The sequence below is a fragment of the Takifugu rubripes genome, chromosome 1 (genome assembly GCF_901000725.2).
Source record: "Takifugu rubripes chromosome 1, fTakRub1.2, whole genome shotgun sequence".
In the NCBI taxonomy this organism is placed as follows: Eukaryota; Metazoa; Chordata; class Actinopteri; order Tetraodontiformes; family Tetraodontidae; genus Takifugu; species Takifugu rubripes.
In genome coordinates, this window is record NC_042285.1 from 5,548,015 (window position 1) to 5,571,328 (window position 23,314).

Here is a 23,314-nt window from a genome sequence, read left to right on the forward strand (position 1 = left end):
TAGCTTAATACAGTAGGAATGTTGAAAGAAAACGATTACCTATGTAATCATATGTATGTAAAACACTGTAATATCAGATACTGTGTATGTATAAATAATTATAAATTATAGAACATTATAAATCATCTCATTTTATTTCCTGTGCAGAAAGTACCGGTAATGAACTTCATATTATTTATGTGACGCCAGTGACGCCATCATCCAGTCAGCCAATCAGCGTCACATCCCATAACCCAAATACGGAAGTGATCCTTTCATGATTCACAAGTCAAAGTTCTTCCACTCTTCACATTTCTTGTTGTTATATCTTTAACAAATTGATATCGGTCTTAACCATTGGAATCCTGGGGAGATTGGCTTTGCTCCTTCGTCCCGGATGGCGCTCTTACTCTCGCGGTTGCGCTTTTTGGGTCCCATCTGTGTCGCTGTTTTATCGGTGGTAGTCGCCATTGTTGGACTAAAATGCGGTGAGTATTTTAAATGTTGCGGTGCCAACATGGATCCATCCATGCGTGCTAGCTATGATCGATGAGGATGTGCGTGGAACGCTGTTTGTGCGCGCCCCCACCTGGCGTGTTCCTCTTACGCATCTTTTGTAACACCGGCGGCTCTTCACCACAGCGATGCCGGACCTCCTGCACCTCCTGCCCGCTTCCCTTGGCGTCTGTTCCCTGGCCGGGGTGGCTCTCATTTGGAGGGATATTAGGTCGAAGGTGAAGGGTGAAACCCGGACTGTTGCCAGTCTCTTCTCCCAGTACGTGGCGGTGAAGGCAGTGGGCTGGTTAGGTAAGCGGCAGAGAAGGAAACTCGAATCCGACACGCTGAATGTGAAGCGCGTCCAGGAGGAAACTCTGCAGAAACGCCTCAGAAAGGCTGCAAACACAGGTTACGGAAAAAAGTACGACTTCCGCTCAATCACAGGTGAGTAAACACACCCCAACTCAATGAACTGTTGCACTGTTAACTCTGTGACCTTTATGACGTAACCGTAACCTCTTGTCTCGCTGTGACTTTCCCCTTCGCATTATAAAGATAAAACAAAATTCCCAGATATTGTTCTTAAATTTCAAGTCAAACATACACATCTAAGTTTGAAATTATTGTTTATTATGGTTTCCACTCATTTAAACTTTTGCAATTATGTTCAGAACCTAGAAATGTAAAGGTTTCTCTCAATAAGATCAATAAATGCTGTAATGTGTTTCTGAGTGGTATTAGTAGAGTCCAATTTAGTGGGTTTTTTATGACATTTAGACATGGTAAATTCTTGTTATGCTAATCAAATTGATTTTATTACACATCAAAAATAGTTTACGTGGGCGGTGGTAGCTCAGTCTGTTAGGAACTGGTCTGAGGGTTCTCGGTTCGAGCCCCAGTGCAGACAAAACATTGAAAATGTTATGGTATTAGGGAAAGGTGGCAGAACACCTTCAGAGCACTGCCGAGGTACCCTTGAGCAAGGTGCTGAACCTACAAATGCTCACATAGGGCCTTACGATGAACTGGCGACTCATCCAGGAGGTTTACCCTACCTTTACCCATATGTGCGCCCTCCCCGTGAAGGAGACGAACATGACACAAGACTAATAGTTTAACAATGTGGTTACTTATTAGACAGCAACGTCTTCCGGGCTCGTCACCCCATCACCACTTATGAGCACTACCGTGACCTCATCAGTTGCATCGCAGCGGGCGAAGAGGGCGTTATCATTGCTGAGAAGCCACAGATCCTTGCTATGACCTCTGGGACGTCAGGAGCGAGTGCCATGCTGCTCAGCACCAAGGACACCACAAGTGACTTCTTCCTGCAGGTGTAGTTTGATGGCACTGATGCAGGACTATGTGGTCCGATTTCGTTGTGTTCTGCTGTACTGTATTGTCAGTATGATGGAGTTTGTAACCCACTGTGTCCACAGGGAGTGAGCGTCTGCTTGGACATCATGCGGCTATCATTCCCGGAGACCGACAGCCTCCAACGGACCGCCAAGTTCTTTTACACCCCCACCTTTCGCCAGTCTGAGGCCGGTATTCCCATTGGACCCAATTCTTCCACACCAGCCTCCTCTCGCCACATGCTCAACCTCTACACCACCCCGGCGCCCGCCTTTGAGGTTAGATCATCTCTGTCTTCGTGTGTAACTGGCAATCTTGAAACACAGAGCTCAGTAAATAGCGACACCTGAATATTTACCTACCTCTGTCTGTTCTTTCATTCAGGTCCTGAGTGAGAAGGACACACTTTACCTGCATCTCCTCTTTGCCCTCAAGGATCCCACTGTGGGAATACTGGAGGCAAACTTTGCCTCCACAATTTTCTATGCTTTCAGTGCTTTACAGGTATGATCTATGGAACTTTAAGCTCTCAGATTTTGTAGCGTGATTAATTTTATGTTATGTTCATCTTCCTCATCCAGTTCTAGTAATCCATTAATATGAAAGAAAATATCTATTTATTCAGATTTCTATTTATATTGCATTGTCTGAAATTAAATATAATCTACATGATATGTTTTGTTTAAAAACTAAGCCATAGTTTTCACTCAATAGGGGGTAAAATTTAAATGTGAATGCAGGTCATTATATATCTTTAATACATCAACAGAAAACTGATCTATTTTCTACCTGAAAATAATTCCTAAAAGCTTTGTTCTTACATTTAAACAAGCAAATGACACAGTCTATTCTGACTGAAAGATGAATTTTGGTGATGTGATAAGAAAAGTTTCAAATTTGGGGGTTGAAATCATGAATTAAAGGTATGGTACATCCCACAGGATCGTTGGCAGGAGCTTGTGAAAGACATTGAACTGGGGACAGTCAGTAGTGCACTCGCTTTGGAGCCCACATTGAGGTCTAGACTGGAGGCTCTGATGAAGCCAGACCCAAAGAGGGCCAGTCAGATTTGTGCGCATTTCCAGAAAGGCTCCCGTGGGATAGCCAAGCGTTTGTGGCCTCGCCTTCACCTCGTGCTTGCAGTAGACTCAGGATCCAACCAGATATATGGAGAAATGTTAAGGGAAAACTACTGCCTCGGAGTGCCTTTCTATTCCCCCTTTTATGCTGCTACAGAAGGTAAGAACCTACACGTGAGCACATCTGACGCTCGGGCTGGTGCAGAAAGCGCTATATTAGCATCAGTTCAAGGATTTACCCAGGCTGTACTACTGTGTAGGTCTAATTGGGGTGAACTTGTGGCCTCAGGAGCCGAACAGACGCTATCTGCTTTGTCCTCGGTCGATGTTCTGCGAATTCCTTCCTGAGAGCAGCTTGGAGGATGAGACCCCTCAAACACTGCTGATGGAGGAGGTGAAGGAGGGACATAAATATGAGCTCGTCATCACAAATGCTTCGGGACTTTTCAGGTCTGAGTTTATTTGGAGGGTTTCCCCAAGCAACACCTGAGCGTTTGCCTGTGATACTTACCGCAACTTTTTTTTTTACAGATACCGCATTGGAGACATTGTGAAAGTGGTCGGATTTCATAATCAATGTCCCATTGTTGAATTTCAGTACAGGTGTGTGTACACATTTAGAAAATACACAACAGGCAATACACATATTACATTACTGTGCATCTTCCCCTCTCAGACGGGGCCAAATGCTGAATGTTCGAGGGGAGAAAGTGTCCGAGGCGCTGTTCCTCGATGCCCTGAAGAAAGCTGTTTCACAGTGGCCAGCAGCTCAGCTAGTGGACTACTGCTGTGCTGAGAGTGGCATCATGGGTAATCTCATTCATATGCCACAGCCATACCTATGGCAGCTTAGGCAGATCAAGTAGATCCTGCTAAAAACCCAGCATCCTTTTCAAACACAACATCCTTTTCAATCTGACTCTGGCTTGTAGGAAGTTCGTCAGGTGGCTCCGATCCTCATTATCAGGTCTTTCTGGAGTTAAAAGGTGTTCGAAACCTGACAGAGGAGCAACGCTACAAGGTAACATGTCAGCCATTACAGCCGTTACATGTTTCGCCTTTCTCACTGAATTCTCTGGTCTGTCTGCACCAGTTGGACATCTGTCTCCAGCAGGACTCGGCCGTCTACAAGTCCTTCCGTATCAAAGGTAGTATCGGACCAATGAGGGTGCAGCTGGTGGCAGAAGGAGCATTCGCTGAGCTTCGTGAACGGATAATGGAATTTTCAAACACCTCACCCAACACATTTAAGATGCACCGCGTGCTGCGCAGGAAGGAATATGCAGACTTTCTCTTGGGGAAAACAGTTTCCTGAACACTGACTTTGTTGAGCACTTGCTGAAGGAAGCTTCTATCATTTTATAATTACCTAAAACAAGACTGCAACTTCATTTTCATTATTATGAAATTCAGTGAGCTAATTTATTCTCCTGCCTTCTGCTATTTTTTCCCCACACTCATCTCAAATTCACTGCAAGAAAAACAACCAAAAAAACTATTTTTAAACCTTACATTAAAAGAAAGTCTGATTCTAAACACTTGAATAGTCGCTTTGCAGGCATCAACTATCGGATTTTTAAAAAAAACCTGCTTCATTCATATATATTTACATTTCTCAATCTTTTGCATTTAAGCACCATGTTTACATGATGCAGGGCTGCCTGTATTCTCTGTAAATAAGACACGACCTTACACTTACCACTAGAGGGAGATATTTCAGCATAGCATGCTTTGTGTGGCGCCAGTTCATAAAAATTGTCTTACAGATCAGCAAATTTTTACAATTTCTAGTTTCATTTTAACTGCACAATAGTGTAACTTACAATAAATGTGATAAATCAAACAAGAGAAAGTAGAATGTTTTAAATTCATTTATTTATTTTTAGTTTTGGTGGCAGATTAAATTCAAAAGTCAATGTTGCATTTGATAAAAACTGACTGCAATCGTTCGTATTTATTTTGAGAGTATAAAATAAGCCTCTGAATACAAGCTGTGTTGTGAAAGGCCATTAGTTGCATAGTGCTGCTGCTCACCTCCATCCTGCAGCACTTTCCATTCAATAAGTGGGCTAATATTTTTAGCAGTGTCCCATTTCACAATGAGATTTGACACATGCTTGCACTGAGCAACGTGTGATTGTAAGCAATCTTGGAGGTTTAAGGTTTAAATTCAGACCTATGAATGTCTTGAAACACTATTTTCTCTTATTGTATGTTACCCTTGCCTTAAAGGAATACTTCAGTATTTTAAAAACATGATATTTTATTCAAATAATGTCTCTGACTGTTATCAATTTATAGGTAAAACATGGGATAAATAACTTTCTGTGCATAAAGATTTGATATATATTATGTAATAGTAGCATTGCAGCTCTAAGATTTATGTCAATGTGTGTTACTGTTGCTTTAATTTCATGTGCCTCGAGGATTTGCACACAGGCTTCTAAGCACATCTGCTCACAGGCAAGTTAATTCTCTGTAAACATTAAAGGTTTCAGAATGACAGGCCTGATTTCTCAATGGGTTCCCAAAGAGATGGAGGAAAAAAGCAGCGCTGCATCCGGACTGAATGATACCGGCTATGGAGCTGAATGATCTTTCAGTTTAACTAATGCCTGGCTGATGTGCATCAAAAACTTGAATGGGGGAGGAAGTGGGGTTGTTGCAAATAATTTGTGTTTTAAGATAAAGCTCTCAGGTTTCAGACAAGATATCTTAGTAGATGCCAGCAGAGACCCCAGCACTCTGGGGATTTTAGTCGAGGTGATATTTCACCTGTCCACCTGTGCATCACTCTCGTCTGAGACTGTTGAGTAGACCTCCAGCATGTTTAATGGATAAACCTCTTTATTAGCGACAAGTGGAGATGGATTGACGACAAGAAGAGAGCGCAACGAGAAGCCATTAAAAATAGATCGTAGTAAAGAGCCGCCAGTGCTTGAACAGGATCCGAGAGGCGGAACAATACCATCAAAAAGTCAGAGTCAGACCTGCTGCACCTGTGCGGCCTGCTGGATGGGCTCATTTCAGCTCTAATCCCCACCAGCCTCTTCCCATTTTGTGCCCAGTATTCACAGAGTCTTGTGTAATTCCTTTTAAAAACATGCTCAGCTCTGCTTTTTTCTGAAACATGCTGTCGACTGAGATCCAAACTTACCGACTCCAAACTTCATAACTGGCTGGAGGAAATGCGCAGGAAGCTGCTGAAGCCGTCCAACTCCTTAAAGACCACTGACACCCCCACAAATGATGGTTATTGCTCTTTTTAAAATCACTCAATATGCAACTGGGATTTAGCTGTTGCGATCCGACCACAGAAAAAGCTGTTTTAAACATGTCCATGCTGTTGTTTCCAAATAGTTGAGGTTATAATTCACAGAAATATAAAGGGTATAGAGTCTTTTGATTAAGAATGAGTTCAGATTTTTGGGGGGAGAGACCAACAATGCATGTTGCCTTCTTTGTGCATGCCTCAAGCAATGTCTTGACATAAATCACAGGGAAAAATTTATTTTACTTCACTATTCAGTACAACTCAATCCTCCCACACACAGCAACTTTTCATTAAATTGGATTCAAAGAGAACGAGCTCCAGACACTTTAAAATAGACCCAAAAAGCACTGCATCCTTACGGTCAAGCGATCACAAAAATCCAACTTAGTGATAGATAGGAAAGCACAAGTCACCTGCTCAAATCTAGTTATCAGGTTACTTGATGTAACTTAAATGCATGAATATTTAAATACATTAATCAGGTTAAGAGCAGTATCACACTGCCCTGGGCAATAGACGCTACATCGACCAAATTCAAGGCTTAGATTTAATATTAACTTGACTGTTGCACACGTTAAGATCTGGAGGTTTTCCCCTCATCTGTGTTGTGTTTTGCAATCAACGTGTGTTAAGACACGGCGACAGTATTTTGGTGTGTTTAACATCAAGTTGTCATGAAAAACATCTCCAGGCTTATCCTTTTAATCCGCTCTTAGCCGCGTTTATCTCAGAGCCTTAATTCTCTGAAGAGGATACTGTAGGGGTGGGGTTGGTGAAGGGGGGGTGCCTAGGGTGACCCGTCCAGAAATGATAAATTTGAAACAATGTATTGTTTGGGGAATTTCTCCACGTGCCCATTTATATAAAGTAAATATTTCTGCAACACATGTGCGTGCCGTCGGCGTGCTTTGAGTCACACAATAGCCGAATACAATAGCCTGTATTGACTCGGGTGCTGGTGATCCATCTTTTCCTTGATTTTCAGACAATCCAACAAAAGCTCTGTGCTGATAGTAGAACTGTGGGGTGTAATGGTGCTGTCAGCTCCTCCAAAAGCATCCTCCCTCCCTGCCTCCTCCGCTCACCCCCCCCTTCTCGCTCTCTCTTTCTCTCTCTGTCTCGCTCTGGCTTTCTCTTACTCTCTCTTACTCTCTATGCCCCCAGCACAGATGAGAACAGGTCTCCACAGAGGATGCCAGCATCTCATTGGCTGAGCGATCACAGGAGTAGATGTGAGCAGAAGTGAGAGAGAGAGAGAGTACGGCGAGGAAGAAGATGCAACTCTTGTCACAGCATCCCAACACTGAGCTGAAGGGTGTGGGACTCGCAGACACATCCACTGTCATCTAACAGAGCCCCCCCTACAGTGCAGTGGACTTAAACTTCCTCCATGTTGCCACTGGGATGAACTCCTCCACTGAAAGGTGAAGAGGAACAACTGGTCTCGGTCACCTTCACCTGGGCTTAATTGCTTCCTGTTGACCGAGGAATTGCTGATCCGTTCTCTAAAATCTGGACCCACCGAAGATTCCTGCACCTGAACCTGCCGCCGCAGGTGTTGGGATGAGTCTTTCCAGCCCCGCTACACCGTGCTCTGGATTTCGTGGAGCAGAGTGGCTGTAGGTGCACATTTCCGGACTGCTGTCCCCACGGTGCCGTCCTGCTGCTCCTGGGACGCCCTAAAAGCCACACGCTGTGCCCTGGGATGGTGTGACCTTCAGCCAGCAGTTGTCTATCCCACATCAGGGTAAAAATGCCGGTGATGAAGGGCCTCCTGGCCCCACAGAACACCTTTCTGGACGCCATCGCGACACGCTTTGATGGCACCCGTAAGTGTAACTTTTCTGAAAACTTTGTAGCTGCTTATCCCTTTCACCTCCACACTAAAGAACAACAGTTATATTGGTTACGGCTTGTTTACAATTGACAAATAAACCTGACATGGCTGCCTTCAGGCCACCCTTCCACTTGAAATCTGAACCAAACATCTAAAAATCCAGACGTAAATTGACCTTCAGGAATCATTTTGTTAGTTTAACAGAGCAGAAACTGCAGCCACAGCCGTGCAGCTACGTCTGCTTGGCGCACATCTCTTGTTTTGTACCTTGTGCCACCTCAGGGGAGTTTGTATCTTGTAAACGAACACCGCGGGGACGTCGGTGTTACGTTTTTGCCTGTCAATGCAGCCTGAATGAATGTCGGGCTTGGGGGAAACAAACAGAGTCAAACGGGTGACAAAACTGTGTAATTGATGCGTTGAGTACAAAATTACAGCGTCGACTGGCGAGAGAGGCACTCTAATGACGGGTTGGGTGTTGGCGATGTGAAGATAGACGCGTAGCATCCAGAGATGACGCGAATGGTGCTCAGTTCAGCCAGGGGGGGAGGGCAAGGGTCATACACATATGGCCTGCTGAAGAACCCTTGTGCTAAACATAGACTGTGCCAACTCCAGGGGGCTGCTCTTTGGTCGAACCCTGACATCTGCGTGACGGAAGCAAAAAGAATTTGCTTCGTTGTAAAATGACAACCAATACGGAACAAATTCTGCCTAAACCAGCAATATATATTTTCCATTTTCTTCTCCTTGTTTGTGTGTCTACTCCCCCCCCTACACATTTGTGCATAAACAACCCGACGATGAGCATTTAGAGCAACAGGGGTTCAGATAAAAGCGTCTCACTGAAGCAGGCTGCGCATCTTTGCTGCTGTGCGCCAGTTTTTGCCACTTCCAAACCATTCTCAAAACCGCCACGAGGCTACCGCTCCAATAGGCGTGTCGGAGTGCCCGCAGCTCAAAATAGCTTCCTTCCTGTTGCCTGGGTGACACGGTCCCACTACTTTCATGGATGATGCTTAAACAGTTTTGGTCTTTTAGAGAAAGACAGTGTGCTGACAAGAACCCACTTGAACTTTCAGCCTTTTTGACTCAAGTTCTTTAGGGCTGCAGCTGGTCTCTCATCTTGGAATGACATGGCTTAAATGGAGTGGCGTTGTCTGCCGTACAGCTGGGATCATTCACTGTCACCTGCACCTGGTCGCAGTATTCAACATTGCTGTATTTACCCATGATTAAGAATCTTATTTCGTGGCATATTTCAACTGCTGAAGCTTTAAATCTTTAAGGCTTTGTAGCTAAACACATTTAATATATATATAATTTTTTTTTCCATGAGCAGAACACACAAGCCCTTTCAAAGTATCTTTAAATCTTAAATCTTCAAGGCATAGATTAAAAGCAATTCTACATAAAATACCGAAATGTTAGCTACATTTCTCACAGCCTCTCTCCATTAGAAACCTGATGAATATATTTTAATATTTTTAATACCTCTTCCTTCTCTACGTGTCAAGAAGTTCTCACGCTCACACCCGCCAGTCGATCTGAGCTGACCTTTGGGAATCTCCTTTATAATACCAAAAGCAATATTAAGCAGTTTTGCTCAACGGAGAAAATTGCACTTCTGTAGCAATTTCTCTTTGCGCAATATAGAAAATGTCACAACGGGTTAAATCGATAACCTTTGGCACTGCACAACATTTGACTCATGGCAATGTCAGCAGTCCTCCTAATGGGGTTGGTCTAGTGTACACTTTATACTATATGTACTGTATATAGCATATATATATTATGCTCATCAAGTGTTTTGTAGTTGTCACTGGATGTTACATGTCATCCTTTGGTTACAGTTCTGAGGCTGACCTAAATGTAAAAAAAAAAAATAAAAAGAATTTTTTTGCTGCAGGAAACATCAACCCAGCAGATTTCAGTTGACACACCGGCTGTAATCTAGAGCTTATAGTCCTTTTATCTCCACTGTCATGTTACTTGTATATGTGTGGTTGGAGGCGGCAAACGCGCCTGTCCTTTACACCCTTCCCCACCCCTTCGAGCTCCTTTCCACAACCTCCCCTGCGGAGTTTTCACATTGACAGCAGCACTTTCCCCGTGGTTACGCTGGCCCGCGAGGCAGCTGCAGACGGAGATAAGAACCCGGTTTATTTCCCCCCTAAACACTTTTCAGCTGAAAGGCAACCGATGAACCAAAGGAGAGGCAACGAGAACGGTCAGATTGAACGTCACAGGGGTCATTGTTTACCAGCTGACCGCTGGGTTTAAATAGGAAGCAGCAAAGGCCAACAGATGTCAGCAGGCGCCGGAGCTATTGTTTGTCCCCATCCATTGCTTTTAAAGATGCTGCTTGTTGGGTTTCACAGGTTCAATAGCACTGACATGATTAAGTAGTTGCATCTCTTTGACTTGGTATGTGGTTATTCGGCGATGGTCTCCTGTCCAAACTTTTAGTGTGTTACATTCGAATCTATAAACTGTATTTCACACATTGTAGCACGATGAATGCAAAAGGGCAGCAAATCTTGACAAGAAGCTCCTGCAACTAGCTTCCCCTTCCCCATGTGAATTGGATGCGCCCCCAGTCACTGCTTTCTCTGCAGCAGTGCAAGGAGTGCAATCTCTCATTCCATCATTGATGTTACTGTATGAGAATGCAATTATTTTTCAATTAGTCTCTGTTTGGTATTGTCAAATGCTGCTAAACGCCATTAAAGACCATCTAGGAAATTAGTTGCAATTTCTATGGGAAGGTTCTGTGACAGATATTTCACAGTTTATAGGGCAGCTAACTTCTGTAGACTCTCTCAGGACTCCTCTGCCACTGATTTAACAGACCAGTGACCTTTTCCTCGGCAAGCCCTCTTCTCTTCGTCCCATCTGCCCCAATTAGTAATTACATGCTGCTGGGTGGTAATTTGCTGGTGAGGCAGTGGCCTTATCTCAGTCTTTCTTGTACCGAGGAACTCCTGCATTGCATAGCTAAAGGATATTGTTAGCGGTAGCATGTAGCATCATCTTGTCACATTACAGTTGCTGCACGTCAGCACAGATGTGCAATTAAGGGACCTGGCACGGCAGAGCAGCTACTCAAAGCTATATCCATAAGAGGATTATGGTCCAAGAATTGAAGCATTGTCAAAATTCCTCTCACTCACACACAAAATCTTAAGACCGGGGCAAAATTACATGAATTCGCATTTTGCACTGGTTGAGCATTAGCAGGTTGTAAGGAAAGCGGCAAAAACAAGAAACAGGAGAATGGCACAAAAAATAGAGTATTTATCATCAAACAGGCTGTTCATTAGCATCCCATTTTATGATTAAAGTCAAAATAACCAAATGTGTCAACAAGAAAGATGAAGGGTGGCCCTCCATTGCTTGATCCAAGGGCTTTTAGAAGGTTGGGGGGTAATGTTGTGGTCAAGATGGCTTTACCGGGGGAATTTTGGGCCTGGAACTGACGTCTGTTTCTGTAAACTTCCCTTTCCACCCATCCCAAGTGCTCTCAATGGGCTTTAGATCAGGGGATCAAGCTGAATGGTCCAAAATGACCACTTTATTCTGCTGTAATAGGTCCATTTTAGGGAGGGTTTAGCATTGTCCTGTTGGAATACCAAGCATTACCGTACAGGCAGGGACAACATGGCCACATAACTGGCTGACATTCGTTCTTCCTGCGCTTCTCTGAGCTGCATTGTTTCTTCTAAAGGAAAAGCACCCTAGAACGTGATGGAGCCTCCTCTTTTGGAAATTTTGGAAGTCACAAGAACTTAACCTTCCCATCAGAGAGTTAAAAACCTTTTCCACCTTTAAATAGTCCATGTGTGGTGTTTTAAGAAGCTTGTAAAGATGCTTTTTTGTTCTTTATGTCTTTATGTGCTGTGTTATCGGGCTGGGGGCACATCTGTAATTAACGGCCTTAATTTGGATCATTAATACGATCATTAAAACCTTTGAGATCCTCCAGGTGAAGTTTTTTTGGGTCGGCCACTTAACCTTTGTGTCCCATAGCCCTCGGGATCATTTAAGGGCTCAGTGCGTTCCACCTCGGCAACAATGACACAATGCGAGAGGCTAAACAATCCCGGTACGAAGACAGAAAGCCTTTTTTTTCCTTTGCCTTCAGAAAGTCGTGATAGTGTGGATGCCCGAAGAAAATGACACAAAAGATCCAGATTAGGATTTGTTAAGGCTGTGATCTTGAACGGCTGCTGAACAGCCTGTTGGAGTAAAAATGCTGTTTTCAGTATTCTTTTTGGATTGTGCATCTCTAGTTACAATCTGCTTATGACCCACCAAAGTACAAAATCTCATCATGCTTTGCCCCAAAAGATTTTGTTCAGGAGTTTAATATTCAGTAGCAGTTAATATAACGTAGTTATCATGTAATTTTAATTTTTGGAATTAGCTGCTAGCTTACTGTTGATTAAAAACAGGTTAAATTGTTTTCATGTGCTACATACTGTATAATAACTCCAGCTAGCAGCCAGTTAGTGTTAACACTCCACGTTTAAGTGCACCTTTATCATGTTCTGAAGAGCTTAGCAAGGCGCTACATGACAGATGTGATGTTACAGATGCAATGTTTGCAGACTTAACCTACTCTGACTCTGAACTTTGAACATTAAAATGCATGACAGTGCATTTAGTTGCATGTATTCAATACTTAAACTCACATATGACATTTTGAAGATTTAAAAAAAAAAAAAACATCACAAAAAGTTAATGCCATTGATGATTGATTAGTGTTTAGAAGACATCACAACTTTTGAATTCTAACTCTGTCAGCACCCACCCTGGTTCAGGGGCCAGAACACTAAGTTAAGTTTTACCTATTCTTACGAAACATTACATAAACTAGACATGCTTTCCTGTAACACCAGCTGACTCACTGACTTTTGCAGGACAAATTATAGAACACAGGAAAGAGGGCATGCTGCTTGTTTGCTGACATGCCATGTTTGTTCAGCCACTGTTCCTAGGACTTCTCTTTCTTCCAGTTCCATGGAAAAGTTGTGCAACAGTTAGAAATCTTCAAATGAAGATATGACTTAAGACATTATATATATAACACAAAGACTCCAGTTTCCACAAGCAAAGATCTGCACTGTGTCGCACAGGCATGAAAGCCTGTTGATGGATCTGTCTAACGCCTGTCTTCCTCGGTAATCCTGCAGTGATAGCCTACACGCAGGGAAAGTTGTCACCATACAGAAAATACAGCCTTATGTTCTGCTTTACACTGCATGGCCAATTAAAGTTCCAAGATTGTGGATTTACTACTTGCCCTGTGGAATCAGTTTAGATCATCCCAAGTGCACATGTGTGCGGCTTCAAAACAAATCCCAAAGGTGGACATTTTCACCAGAAAGGACTGTGACTACATGGTGCTGGAGGAGGGGTAATGTGTTGTCAGAGTAGCTAGTCCTCAGTCCCCCCCCCTTGCTGTGGTACCTTTCTGTGTCCTGGTGCCACCAAACAGGAACGTTTGGCTGCTCTTTTTTGTCATAATTTGACAATAAAGGGCAATCAAGTCTAGATTAAAAGCTGTCTTTAAGAGATTCACCTGCTCAGAATGTCGAAAGTTTTTAGAAGGACAGAGTTTGCTGTTTAAATGCAAATATTAGCATGATGGTGCTGCAGTGTAACAGCATATTGAAAAAACATTCTTTTCTGTTTAGATTCACCATGAACCTCTGCAAGAACATGTATCTCAGAATCTGCAACAGCATTTTCTTTTTTGAGTGTGTGTGGGGATGGGGGGTTCAGAAAGGTTACCTAAGCATTAAAGTAGTGAGGAGATAGTAAGGGTTAATTTTGAGACAAGTGATCCCTTTGACATCTGCAAGAAGAGTCACCGAAGCAGGAGTGATCGGGTAAAGATTCTTCACGTTTCATCTGGCGCCCTTGTGTTCATTTTACAGCTATTTTTAGTCTCATTGGATTTTGTTTAATTAACATTTTCTGATTGGTATTTGTTTCTCTTTGACATGTTTCTGTATGTCTGCGGACTCTTGCGGTGTGAAATATGTATCATAGGTTCTTGTCTGTTTGGGCTGCAGTGTTCCTTTAAGACAGACGGAGGGTCCAATTGTTTGGTGAACAAACAGCAAACGCACTGCAGCAAAAAGCTGCCTTAGCTTAACAAGGTCACACGTGTTTAGCAACCGAGGAAAGGTGTGACGTCAAAGTGAGATTAATATACAGTATACAGTTTTGGTATGCGGTGCAGAGGCCAAGGTGCTGTGAGGATCTACCCAGGGAGGAAAACAGGCCTGCTGTCACAGAACTGTCCATGGTTCTGAGGGCCAAGCAGAGCTGTTTCTGGTCCTGATTTATCATTGATTTACCCATTGTAAGGATTCATTTAGGATCTTAAGGTTTTTCTGCGTGTGATGGAGGCACATTTTATATTTCCAACTGCAGCCTAAGATTTTTATAAAGATAATTTCTGGCTAACACCTACAGGCGGTGGTAGCTCAGTCTGTTGGGAACTAGGCTGAGAAGCGGAGGGTTCCTGGATCACACCCCAGCGGAGACAAAACCTAGAAGGTGTTCTGATAGTATGGGAAGGTGCAGAACCCCTTCATTGCATTGCTAAGGTACCCTTGAGCAACGTACAAGATCCAACAAATGCTCATATAGGTGATGCATCCAGGGGTGGCCCCTGCCTTCACTCATTGTGTACCCTCCCCAAGACCCTGGAAGGGATAAAGCAGTTAAGAAGATGGGAAGGCAGGACTTTCTGACTAACAGCAGTGTTTTATATTAAATGAGACAATGGATAAGATGTACTCATTCCTATCTAATGTAGTCCCTGAAAGTTTATGAAAGGATGCTCACAAATTAAGGTTGAAAAGATTAGATTCGTGAAACATATGTTTCACGTTTATTGTTATTTATCAAGATTTAAAGCTCATCGAAATTTGCATTTGGTTTTTTGGAAAGTTGTGGTTACTTGCATTTTTGCAATCACCTTTTTAAAAGCACTGGCTTTTTATCGGTTTATATCAGCCAACCAATTAAATTCTCCTACATGGGAATCAACCAGTGAGCTTTGTTCCTGTTTTAATCTTCAAGTCAGCTGATGCCGGTTCCTTGAGCTGGCCACACCAAACGATTGGGCCTGGGGGAAATTAAATTACTGTCACTGACTCTGCCATGACTGTGATTCATGCTCACTTTGAACTTTTAAACTAGCGCTGATAGGAATGTGCAAAGCTTTGACTTTGGTTAAAAAGAGTCAAGCAAACTTTGATTCTAGTACAAAGAGAAACTGAGTACAATTAGTATATGATACAGCTGGAAAATCTTGGAACTGTGTTGCTTTTTCCTGCCTACGTTAGGTTTTTACACACCTTTTCATGATTCCATTTGAACAGACAGTAACTTCCTGTTGGGTAACGCCCAGGGCCACCGCGGCTACCCTATTGTCTACTGCTCCGATGGCTTCTGTGAACTGACGGGCTTCACGAGAACCGAGGTGATGCAGAAGAACTGCGGCTGCCACTTCCTTTTCGGGGCTGACACCAGCGAGCATGTGGCGCAGCAGATGTTGAAGGCTCTGGAGGGTCGCGAAGAGTACCAGGCCGAGGTCTACTTCTACAAGAAAAATGGTGGGTGTCATGAAGTCATGAAAAAGGAGAGCGGGGTGATTAGGACATAACCTCTAATTCTCAGGACATTAAGTCATGATTTTATTGATTTATTGGAACCTTTTTTGAAAAGGTATGATTATTCACAACAGAAGTTCAAACACAACGCTCCAGATTTGTCCCGTGTTAGCGTTAAAGATGTTTAAAGTCCTTTAAACGGTCAAAGATTAAAGCCCTTCATATATAAGTTAAATTACTGATTCATTTTTATCAGCATTTGTGGATGGCTGAAACATAATGCCATGCATGGAATATAGACATTACTGTTTAGGCCTCTTGGGGATTAAGTGTGAAAACTACTAGTGTAATTACCCTCCTGATTACTAAATAGTAAAGTGCTTTTATATAAAAAGCCATAGATTAAGCAAGAAACAAAGAACTCCTCTCCTATGTGCTGCAAACATGCAGTTACAGAAAGTACGCAGCATTGTTTTGGGTAGCCAAGCAGTTTCTGCACACTTTAATGAGCACAGTATGAATTGACAGGGTCTTCAATCTGTGGTGTTTCCCGACCATTTATCACACCAGAGCCTCTCAAAATGAATCCATATACACTTTGTGCTGTGTTTTCCAGAAAAGATGTAGGTGTATCTATAGCTCAGGTGTGGAATTGAATTTTTTTTCCCCTCCTTCCAGGTGTGGCCTTCTGGTGTCTGCTAGACATTGTGCCCATAAAGAATGAGAAAGGCGAAATGGTCCTCTTCCTCTTTTCTTTCAAGGACATCTCTGACATGCATGGCAGGGGGAACCACAACAGCAAGAAGGACGGTACGATGTGAACACTCTTATTTGCTAATTTTGAGCATGATTTATTAGCGGAGACACTCTGGTCCCCCCCCCCCACCAGCTTTCATTTTGTCTGTGCTGCTCTGTTCATCTCTGTTAGACCGACTGGGTTGGCATTTGCTCATGAGAAAAGAGCATTGTAACGTGGGATTGATTTGGTTGTGTCTTCAAGTGAAAGACAAGGGAAATAATGCTAGCGTCACGGCGTAAAGCAGCAAAAATGTTAATCTGACAGAGGTGAAGCATTGCTTCGACTGATACGGTGTTCTCTTCGAGCATTCCCGTTGTTCTAATCTGGTGCGCAGTGATCTGAGGGACTGTTTGACAGGTACGGAAGACAAGAGGCACAGGAGGAAGAACGGCTCTCGCTTCACCGAGGCCCGCAAACGTGGCCGTACCATGTTGTACCACCTGACCAGCCAGTTCTCAAGGGGAGGAAAACGGGAGGTCAACCTGGGTGGAGTGAGTACTTTTGCCATTCTGTAACACTGTCTGAGCCCACTTTCTTCCTGTACCCTTGAAGAAAAATGATCATTTAGGAGTTGATCAGACATGTAGCACTCAGCCTCAGTCTGGTGCTTGAATTATTAATGCTGATATCTATAAAAAGGGGAGAGGTTTTTTTTTTAAAGCCCAATGTACGGGGAGCCTCGACCTAGATCCACACAGTTTCCCTGTCTGAAAAATCTATATTTTACCCTGAGAGGGGTCCTGAGTGAAGACTTTTCGTCCACCTTGCTTTTTGGAGGCTCACACACACACACACACATTTTTGCACTAATATCTTTGTGAGGACTTTCATGACATAAAATTAATCCTTAAACAGTCCAGTGAAGTTGTGGGGACCAACCAAAATTCTCACTTCCTAAAAAGGTCCTAGTAGAGTATTTTGGTAGTCAATATGTAGTAATTATAAGAAAACACACACACACACGCACACACTGTCCATAAAAAGAAATGTTAGTCCTAAACCATAAATATTCATAAAGCAGTAATTCCTGTAATATACAGATTTAGTCGTTATACTACTATTTGTCATAAGCTCTATTAATAGTTTCTGTTTTTGCTCTTCACAATGACTTTAAGGTTCCAATAAAGCTGTTTGCTACCTGTTAATGTTCAACCGTTTTATCACACTCTGATTTTGCTGCTAGGAAGAGTTGTGTGTTTTTTCCCCCCTTTTAAAGTGGATCACCATTTTGAGATAATCCCATTTCATCCCTGCAAAGGCTCAGATACCAATAGGTCGGTACTCAAACCTGTCCTTCACTATGGAGCATTTAATCCCACAAGGCTTAAAGCCATTCAGAACCTTTGGGGATGAATTAAAATGTGGAAAGTAAATACCAAAAGCCTGAAAGACATTCATAAGTCAGCCTCCTAATATTTCCATTTGCAAATTAGAAAATGTTGGAGAGGGAACAAATTGTCTGCATACGCCCATGGCACCACAAACTGGATTTTTAAGTTCCTTGGCTGTCTAGTAAGCAGAATATGTTTCTCTAACAAGGTTATAGCATTTGTTAGAAAACTTACTGGCAGCAATTTCAAAATGGATGTGTGATTGTTGATTTGTGAAAGAAGATACAGTCTGACCTGCAGGTACCTTCCGGAAAATAAATACGAGACCCGGACTCCCTGTTTGGCAGATTTCCTGCTCCCTCCTACATACAGATGGCAGTATTCAACAGCGCACACATACAACAAACACACACTCACAAATCCTTGTACTTCTTTGTGTGGACTTTCATAGACACAATGCAGTCCCCAGCCCCTTACTTACCCGATCCCTAACCATCCTAACTAACCCCCTAACTATAACCCACCCTCTAATTCTAACCTAATCCCAATTCTACCCTCAAAAGTAAAACCATGTCTTACCCATCAAACAACTGAAGTTGTGGGGATTTGCCAAAATGTCCTAATTTTTCTGGTAGAATGAATATTTTGGTACTCTACAAAGCAACTAGAAGAACACACACAATGTAAGGCCTTGATAAGTGTGCATCCATAGTATAAATACTAAATATCTTATCTAAAGTTGACATTTTCCCATGTTTACTTAATTGTTTATCAAATTCTACATGAGGACCTCACAGAGTTTCACCAGCAATGCAGTTATAGTCTTTTTTTTATTAACATATTTAACCCAGGACAGCTGGGGTAGTTTAGAACTCCTGCCCAAGGACTCTGAACTCCCATTGCTGGGGTACCTGCTCCACACTGTGGCATATAGAAAAAGGGGTTGTCAGCTGGTTTTACATGTTTGCTCTCCCCCACCATCTGGCACTCGAGCCTCATCTCTTTTTTTGGCTTCTTCCCACTCGATCTTGCTCTTACTCCTCATATTTCCTCTTAGTCCATAGCTCCTATTTTACTTTGCCATCATCTCCCCTACTTTTGCTCCAGTTATTTGCCCTACAAATATTAACGCCCTCCAGCCAATATTGCATTCAGTACATTACATGTCCAATCAAAATGCTGAAGTATTTTGTTTTTGATGGCTTTCATTTTCTGCAAATTAATTATCTAAGTGAGTTATATTTATTTCTAATTATGTTAAAATGTAATTGTTCTTAATGAGTTATTCATGATGTGAGACCAGATGATGCGATTACTGAAGAAATGATGGTGGTTATTAATGGGCTTCTGTGAAAGCCGACGCTCAACAACACCGCTGACTTATTGCTGGAGCAGCCATCAGCTCTGCGTGAGCATACTCGCGCGTCTGCTCAGACGCAGAGCCGCATGGGCATTTTTGGTTATTTGTTCTGAAACAACTGCAGGAATCTGTTCATTTGACTCACCCTTAGAGGTTGCCATGGTGATCACAACTACCTCGGAGCAAATAGCAGATGTTATGATGCAACTCTTGCCAGACAGGGTTTTTTGGTAGTCTCATTAAAGTAAACTGGTTGACCTAACATCGTATTTCCATTTTCATGATGTCAAAAATGTTGATCTATGCCGTCTTTGTGACCAACCTCATTCTTTATGGTTTAATGTGTATGTTTTTTCTTTAACAATATTCTGTCTATACCCAAATCACGGTTAAGGACAGTGAAGTATGTTCTCACAAAAAAAACAAGCCTCCAATGAGTTAAAAATTCACAACACAATGTAAGACCACCAAGTCTTCTTATTTTCCTAAAAGCGCTTTTATTTTATGGTATTTATAGACAGTTAAGTAACAAATAAAAAGAACTTTGACCACTGTTTTCCTCCCACTGACGCCAGTGTATCTTGTACCATTGTACTTTTTTTTCTCGCCTTATCCGTGTTTCTCTCAGTATTGATAAGTTTAAACGTGGCCCTGCACCTTCACCACACAGTCAACCACATTTAGAGAACATCAGAGCCACTGAGGAAAACTTCCATTTTAGCTTCTTGGCAGAGAAAAGAAAAATAGATGTTTTTTTCCATTCAAGAAGTGAGGTTCAGGATACAGTCTATTGTTGAAGCTGAGCTGAAACACACTTTTAAACCGCCATTCTATTGCAGTGGATGAATTTCTAGTATGTTGGTGTCAGGGGCAGTTCTTGCTGGGTAGGGGCAAAACACGGAAGGATGCCTAATGGGTAACCTTTAATGGTATTACCCTTATTAGTGTAGAACCTGAAATCTCGTTGCCTGCCCTTTTCTCTATCTATCTTGATCCACAAAGCACCTGACCCTGCAATGGGTCCACTGGTCTCATCTGGGCCCAGGTCTTCTTCCCAGGTGGGGCTCTGTGCTCTGATCATAGATTTTTAGATTTCCATTTTCCATTTTTTTAGATTTCCATTTTCTTTTTCAGTTCAGTTATATTCTGATGGAGTTTTTGTTTTATCTGCCATTCTGTCAGTGTAGTGAGTGCTGGAACTAATCCAAAACAACTGACAACTGGCACTGACTTGATTTTGTAGTGTTCATAATTGGGATTGCATCTCCTACAGATTGGTCATTGTTGTCACCAAGTGTGAGAATGTCTGAGTGTCTGCAGTGAAGATGGAATGACAATGTGGCTGCGTCCTGCTCCTTCTTTCCATCCCATATTTGAGTTTGGGCTGTTTAGGCAGAAACAAGCTGTAAATGATGAAGACATTGTCTGCATGTGTGAGCATGTGTGCTGCTAAAATGGACAGTGGTGATGATTTTCACATTTAGAAAAGGTTTTTTTAAAAATTAGACTCAATGAAGTAAATGATAGCTAGCAAATTGTTAGACCATGACCCTGAAGTTGGAGCAATGTCAGTGTTAGCTTCATGTTTATATGATTCAGAAAATAAAGGTTGCACAACTATGATCTACAAATATAAAATAAATATTATAGTTTATCCAGTCCAATTTTCCTGTATAGACAAACCTGTCATATTTTACATAAATAAGTGAATCTCGATTCTATCACACGCGAGACCACTGTATCCTCTTGCCTATCCAGGACAGTTTTGTTGGGAACCCCAAAGAATTCTGGGAGATGTAGTTCAGAACAGTAACTCTGGGCTATAGTGGGATTAAATGACATTTGAAGACCAGCTGGTACTGTGTAACAGGCAGTTCAGCAGTGTTCCAGCTTTGCTGGGCTTTTCTAATCACAGAGATGTGCTCAGATGACCAGTCCAACTGCCAAAGGTCAGCTGGCTGTTAAGACTTCTGTGTCGCAAAGCAAGTTAAGAAAAAAAAGGCAGCTTTCGCTGAAACATAGCCACAGCTGTTAATAACAGTCAGCAGTTCTAGATTATTCCAACTGTGGTCACAAATGTCTGGTCAGCCACAAATCAAGCAGAACCCACTGACAGAAGGAGCTTTCCTTGTAACTGTTACTGCATACAAGAATTTATCCAGTGTCCAGGAACATTAATCACTTTTATATGACATGATATTCTTTAAAATGATGTCCTACCCCTTGGTGATTGACTCATGTCAAACGATCTGTGCAGATGTGACACTCTCAATCCTTCACCCCTCAAAATGGGTCAGGAAATAAACCCTTTTAGAGAAAAGAAGAAACTTGAAGGAAAACCACTGCCGAGCCAACCCTCCTCCTAAAAATGGCAGACTTTAGTTGTAATGATGGAATGTGTTTTATTTTCTCCAACGAACCAGCTCAGTTTGTCAGGATGGTGCATCAAAGTGCATCTTTTTTGCTGCATGTCAACCTGGCAGCATCAGACTTCTTGGAAAAGAGTTCAAGCTTAATGAACCAGCCTCCTCATTGCTGGCCCACACCTTTTTTTGAAGGCCGCATTGTTCTCAGATGGATTACAGCTTATTTATCTCCTCTTGCTGTTTCCCTCACTCCCGTTAAAGGTAATAGCTTCTTCTGCTGTCACCTAAATGTGGTTAAGGCTCTTACGTGCCAAGTGCACAGCCTCATTTGGAATGCTGCGCTCACATTATGATCTTAAATGGGCCCACCTCATCAACCACAGCAAGTTCATATTTTCTGCAAATGAAAATTAAATGAGTTGAATAAATGACTTTAAAGAGTAAACGAAGCTGGTCTGGTTCTCCATTTTTCCACATAATGGTTCAACTGACATTCTGCTCTATGATCTGCGCATTCAAAGCACTGGTGGCATTTGAAGGGGTGCAGTCAAGCCAAGCCATGTTTGAAATGATTAGGCCCCAGTGTTGGTGGTATGTTTCCACCTCATCAAGCAAAATCCCTTTTACGGCAGGCCACATTGGTAATGTATTACCGATTCAGGTACTTTATCAATGTCTGCAAGAGACAATTAGAAGCCTTTCCATGTTTTAGTAGGCTGCAACTTTTCTAATAAACTTGCATTCATTTCTGCACCTGCAGGTCCTGAGTGTGTTGTACATTTACTCTGCGCTTTGTCTTACAGAGCATGATCGACAAGCCTTCCATGCCGGAGTACAAGGTGGCAGCGGTGCAGAAGTCACGTTTCATTCTGCTCCACTACAGTGTGTCCAAAGCCCTGTGGGACTGGTTGATCCTCCTCGCCACCTTTTATGTGGCAGTGACCGTGCCCTACAATGTCAGCTTCACGCCATACGAAGACACCGTCACAGCGGCACGCTCCACCATTGTCAGTGATATCGTGGTGGAAATGCTTTTCATTCTAGGCAAGTAGTGCTTCTGTTGTGGTGTTTGTTGAGATTTCCATCCAATGGCCAATGGGAGTCCCTTAATTATTTATCCTTTAAACATTTCCAGATACCTGAATGTAATAACTCCTTTCATAGCACGCAAGAGATGACCTAAGCAGACTCTTGATAGTGTAGTGCAGATGAGTAGTCATTCACAATGGAATTTATGCTAATTTGATGATTATTTGCTAGGAATCCACCAGCACCACTTAGCAAGAAACATTCCCCATTTCTGCGAGCTCATTAGCACTGTTGCTGCCAAGATTTGGCTTGATAGTTCTGTTGTAAGTCCCACAAATAATAAAAAACTAAAACTCTTGCGTGGCATTAAGCGTATGTCCCCTGGTCAGGGAATACACCGGATGGATGTTTTTTTCGCTGGCAGCTTCCGGGCGTTTGTTGTTTCCTTTCATTCAGCAGCCCATCATTTGAATGTGTGCGCTTAGTGTTGAGTCATCACTTCTGCGAATATTGACATCTTGGGTGACAGATGAGATTTTACTTCACTGCTCATGCCCAGAGGTCTGCTTCCTGTGGTGTGCATGCCAGTTTTCTGACAAGAAGATTAGAGCTCTCCGTCAGATTTATTGGTCCAAATCGATACCTTAAAAAAGACAAATTCCTTTGTCATACATCACACGCCATTGCTTAATGTTAGCAGGGACCTTTTGTTTAACTGTTTGAATCACCTCCATCAAATGCATATTGTTTTCTATTTATAAAAGGATTTCTATTT

General features: G+C 42.5%; 2 protein-coding genes across 2 annotated transcripts in view; both read left to right on the plus strand.

Moving 5' to 3' along the window:
- Positions 1–142: 142 nt before the first annotated feature.
- ghdc (GH3 domain containing) lies at positions 143–5,417 on the plus strand. The gene is made up of 11 exons (XM_003961252.3): positions 143–467; positions 622–921; positions 1,615–1,811; positions 1,917–2,111; positions 2,218–2,337; positions 2,775–3,072; positions 3,173–3,362; positions 3,444–3,515; positions 3,589–3,722; positions 3,845–3,933; positions 4,006–5,417. Exons 1-11 carry the CDS (start codon positions 377–379, stop codon positions 4,225–4,227), a joined length of 1,908 nt encoding a protein of 635 aa, XP_003961301.2. The 5' UTR covers positions 143–376; the 3' UTR covers positions 4,228–5,417.
- A 1,969-nt stretch (positions 5,418–7,386) lies between these two features.
- The window catches only part of LOC101063711 (potassium voltage-gated channel subfamily H member 4-like), a 28,007-nt gene continuing 12,079 nt past the window's right edge, over positions 7,387–23,314 (plus strand). Inside the window, exons 1-5 of the mRNA XM_003961253.2 lie at positions 7,387–8,015; positions 15,424–15,657; positions 16,333–16,464; positions 16,811–16,944; positions 22,314–22,554. Coding sequence (XP_003961302.2) covers positions 7,940–8,015; positions 15,424–15,657; positions 16,333–16,464; positions 16,811–16,944; positions 22,314–22,554 — 817 coding nt within the window. The 5' untranslated portion in view covers positions 7,387–7,939. The remainder of the gene's footprint in view (positions 8,016–15,423; positions 15,658–16,332; positions 16,465–16,810; positions 16,945–22,313; positions 22,555–23,314) is intronic.